This window comes from Sinocyclocheilus rhinocerous, unplaced genomic scaffold (genome assembly GCF_001515625.1).
Source record: "Sinocyclocheilus rhinocerous isolate Xijiao unplaced genomic scaffold, SAMN03320098_v1.1 scaffold166, whole genome shotgun sequence".
Taxonomy (NCBI): domain Eukaryota; kingdom Metazoa; phylum Chordata; class Actinopteri; order Cypriniformes; family Cyprinidae; genus Sinocyclocheilus; species Sinocyclocheilus rhinocerous.
In genome coordinates, this window is record NW_015633186.1 from 1287421 (window position 1) to 1292144 (window position 4724).

Consider the following 4724-nt stretch of genomic DNA (forward strand, 5'->3'; position numbering starts at 1 on the left):
ATGGACGTTTCAAGTCCCAGGACTGAAACTTCATCAATGGAGCCTAGTTCCAAGCTTTTCTGCTGCAGATCCGTGAGGCGTTGCATCCCTCTGGTATATAGACAGGAGCTCTACCACATCCTGTGCATGACTGGACCCCTGGTATGAATTTTTTTTCACTCACACTCATGTATGAATATAAAATATTAATCTATTCATATTAACATAAAGGAAACTTTGGAAGTTTTATATCAATTTCACCTCATGTGGTAAAGAATGAATCTGCAATCCAGAAAAACAAAGAACTGTCTTTATTTCCTCCATATACGTAGCTCAGTGCTCTCATGTACTTCTCATCCACTGAGAATTCTCAGGTTGTCATTCCAGGTTGCATCGCGCATTCTGAATTATCTCCTGCCATTTGTCATAACAATGTTTTGCGGTCGCCTGGGAAACAGTGTGCTGGCTGGTTATGGAATGGCCTCAGCTGTGAGTTTATGTTTTGCTCTGCTTATTGTTTCCCTGGAGTATTACATACTGTTTGCTTTGTGGTAAAACAGAAAAACTGGTGTATGAAATGCAAATGTTGGCACAGTATTGTAAAAGTTCAGCCATCAGGGGTTTGACGTATCACACGCCTTTGGTTTTGAAGCTTGTGTATTGAAGTAGTTCAGAGCATGGCTGAGAAGAAGCTGATGCTTGTTATTCTGATTCATCAGACGATAAACATAACAACTGCAGCTACAGGTGGAGGTCTTGCATTGGCGGCTGACACCCTTATCTCTCAGGTATGAAAATATGTATGGATATGCAGTGGGGTCCAACAGGATGAGACCACACCAGAGAGCTGGGATTTAAACCTAAATTGAATTAGGGGGGAGTGGGGGGGGGGCAAGCTAAATAAAGCATTGGACCCCCTGGATCTCCTGCAATGAAACATGAAATACATAACATTCTGCTGAAATTCTAAATTTGGTACCATATGAGACATTCAGGAATACAGAATAAATTGGAAGTGTCTGAGTTCTGATCTCATGTTCTTGTCAGACCTACGGTGGGAAGAACCTGCGCCGTGTTGGCATCATCTTGCAGAGGAGTGTCCTGATCCTCCTGATCTTCTGTTTGCCCTGTTGGGGTCTGCTCATCAACACCCAGCCCCTCCTCCTGCTGCTGGGTCAAGATCCAGAGGTGGCCAGGTGATTCACTGCAAAAAAATAAAATAAAATAATTCAAATATTTTTGTCTTCTTGTTCATTAGAATATCTAATCATATATAATATTTTAAATTTATTTAATTTTTGTTCATATTAAAAATGTTGTAAGATATTAAAACATATTTCATTTTATCTGTTTTACCCTATTAGCATTGTGCTTTTTCTTGTTTTAAAGGAATCTTTTATTGAACATTTGCTGAGTATTTACTTACCCTCAGGCCATCTAAGATGTAGATGAGTTTGTTTCTTCATCTGAACAGATTTGGAGAAATTTAGCATTCACCAATGGATCCTCTGCAATGAATGGGTGCCGTCAGGATGAGAGTCCAAATTGCTGATAAAAACATCCCAGTAATCCACAAGTAATCCACACGACTCCAGTCAATAAATTAAAGGCAGAGTAAGCGATTTCTGGTAGCCAATGTTGATATTTGAAATCACCAAAACAAACACGCCCCTACCCCAAAAGGGTCTTGCCCCTATTTTGATAGCTCCGCCCCACATATACGTACGCAACCCAGGCAACGATTAGTTCTGTGAAACAAAGCAAAACCAATGTTACACCATGTCTACGGACGTGAGCGGCGCGGCAAGGAAACTGCTGCCGGGTTTTATTTATGACGTGCTGACACAAATTTCAAATGGTTTTCAACGGTCGTTTGAGCACGTCCAGTGTAGGCAGACTTTAGCTGTTGTAGACACAGTGTTACTCACCTATTGAGAAGAAACAAAGCAACCTCGACGTCCGATCGCAGGCCTCCGCTCCTTGAGTTCTCTCCAGCGCTGGAAAGCTGATCCGATATTTACACGGGTCCTACTTCTTGCCTTATCCTTCCGCAGACGTTTTCCTCTTTTGTTTTTTATCCACCATCTCTATCTCTCTGTCGCTCGGCTCGCTAATGTCCGTCCCATGCACTGAAAGCTCTCTCCTCCACATCACGAGTAGACACGCCCCTTATTGCTGATTGGCTACAAGTTTGCTTTGCTATTCGGCCCGATTTAGTTTTCTAAAGTGTTTTTGAAAAATCACATACCCCGCTTTTTGAAATATCACATACCCTGCCTTTAATGTCTTGTGAAGCGAAAAGCTGTGTATTTGTATAAAAAATAAAATTAAAAAAAAAGTATCATTAAGGTGTTGTAACTTTAAACTTTCACTTCTGGCCAAAATACCAATCTGTAATTCATAATAATGCTGGATTACAAACATGCAGCTTTCACTTTACAAGATATTAATTGATGGACTGGAGTCATGTGGATTACTTCTGGATTATTGTGATGTTTTTATCAGATGTTTGAACTACAGTATATTTTCAGCAAATTTTCATTTTTTGGGGTGAACGTCTAACACAATGTATTGATTGCGTTTATGCTAAAAACAAGAAAAACAAATATTTTTCAGTGGTATCAAGATATATTCTCTAAAACAATTTGCTTCAAGAAAATGTTTCTTGTTTTAAAGGCGTTTATGTTTTACTGGATAACAAAACAAAAATATTGATTTATTTATCGGCCAACAGTAGGTTGCGCTAAAAAGTAAGTGGTGAATGGCTCATTGGTTACTGTTTAGAATGAATAAATCATTTTGACAAGAACCAAAAAAAGCAATATTTATTCATGTTAGTGTAAAGTTATAGATCCCCAAGGTTTTGTACAAACAAGATAGTGTCTGAGAATGACAGTCCTCCCTATCTCTAGCAAATATATTTTGCAACATTTTTTTTCTAAATAAATATTGACGATGTTGTTAAATGAGGCATTTTAATGTGCACAGGCACACGTTGTAATACTTAATTTAGATGCAGGCCAAGATGGAAATGACACTGCGCAGCAGATTTATTCTGCTGTATGATAACTCACAACTCTCTTTTTTAAATCATTCATGATTCCTTGTCCTCTATTTCACAGTTACAAATGTGCTTCTTTTCAGGATAGCTCAAATCTATGTGGTTTATTACCTGCCAGCAGTTCCAGTGAGTCATATAAAAGTAGCATCATTTTCCTCTTGCCAGCACAGTTACATAATTTACATGATATAGCTTGAAATATGATACATATATACACACCCCATCTTCAACCAGCAGAGTTTCTCATTCTCTCTGTTTTCACACAGGCTATGTTTTTGCATCAGCTGCAAGTAGCCTATCTCCAGAACCAGGTATGCAATCTTTTTTTGGCAGATAAGTGCAGATAAGCACCTTAGCTGAGCTCTTCAAAAAGCATTGTTGCATGCAAGATCTTAAAACCTGCAGAGCTGTGTAACTATCACAGTCAGCCTCCAACTGTTACGGTATGATCTTTATTGGCAGAGATCATCTCGCTGTATGATACAGAGTGACTTCATATGTGTCACTCAATGTAATTTCACAGCAGTGACAATAGATCCAAAGGATGGTTTAACAGTGGTTGTTTTGGGTCTGTAGGGAGTGATTCTGCCTCAGATGTATGCAGCCATTGCAGCCAACATTGCAAATGTGGTGACAAACTACATCCTTCTGAACTGGTTGGACCTTGGGTTATAGTAAGTTTGAAGGGTTGTAATCCCTGTCAATCATTTATACACAGTTGTGCTGTATTGGTTATTTACGCAACAGTTCCGGTTCTCGAAACAGATTGAACATATTTAGTCATGCAGTAATGTGACTACTTGAGCAGTTAAACTGTTTATTCAATCGATTCCTTCGGAGACACTGATTCATTTAGGAATAAATCAAGTCACTGTCTTTATGAGCGTGTTATTGCATCCTTCACTGAATCAATTTGATCAAAAATGCTGATGAGTGAGTCATTGCATCATTCACTGAACCAATTCATTCAAAACACTGATTTAGGAATGATAGTCTCTAATAGTTGCGACACCATTCTATGAAAATCATTCTAAGAAAAAAAATCATGCTTTGGCAAGTCATAATTATGACTTTAAAAGTCATAATTGTGAGATGAAAAGTCGAAATGATGGGCTTAAAGGTCAGAATTATGACATACCAAGTTGAAATTTTGACTTAAAAAGTCATGAGATAAAAAGTCAAAATTATGGCTTAACCCTTGTGCGACCTTTTGGACATTTTTGTCCTTTTCAGTTTAGTTTTTTTGATCATTTTGCCTGTGTTATTGCTGCATACATTTTGGCACAGGTGTGTATTTTTATTGGAATTTTACTATTTCACTTCAATTTCCTTTAATAAATCTGTTTTGCACTAGGTACAAAAAATGGTTTCTCTCAGGACCTTAAGGACAAAAATGTCCCCATTGAAACACATTAAAACTGCTATTTTTAATCGCAGTGCCATTTAACTGTAAAATGATGCAATTTTTGTTAATAGGCATTCATTCTGTTGCCAAGGCTTTAAAATTTCATTTTTTATTATTTTTTACCGGATGGTGCCATTTTTTCAGGTTTGGCCTATAAAGCAAATACTCGCTTAATTAATGTTTTCTGCTTCTGCATATTATAGAGCCAATTGGATAAATAATGCGGCTATAATTGTGTGGGTGTGTTGGTATGGATGTCAGAGTGTGGTTTGTATGTGT

General features: G+C 37.9%; 1 protein-coding gene across 1 annotated transcript in view; it reads left to right on the forward strand.

Moving 5' to 3' along the window:
* Positions 1 to 4724, forward strand: part of LOC107743719 (multidrug and toxin extrusion protein 1) — a 12270-nt gene continuing 7546 nt past the window's right edge. Inside the window, exons 1-7 of the mRNA XM_016557111.1 lie at positions 1 to 141; positions 367 to 468; positions 699 to 767; positions 1027 to 1175; positions 3124 to 3166; positions 3307 to 3351; positions 3617 to 3714. Coding sequence (XP_016412597.1) covers positions 1 to 141; positions 367 to 468; positions 699 to 767; positions 1027 to 1175; positions 3124 to 3166; positions 3307 to 3351; positions 3617 to 3714 — 647 coding nt within the window. The remainder of the gene's footprint in view (positions 142 to 366; positions 469 to 698; positions 768 to 1026; positions 1176 to 3123; positions 3167 to 3306; positions 3352 to 3616; positions 3715 to 4724) is intronic.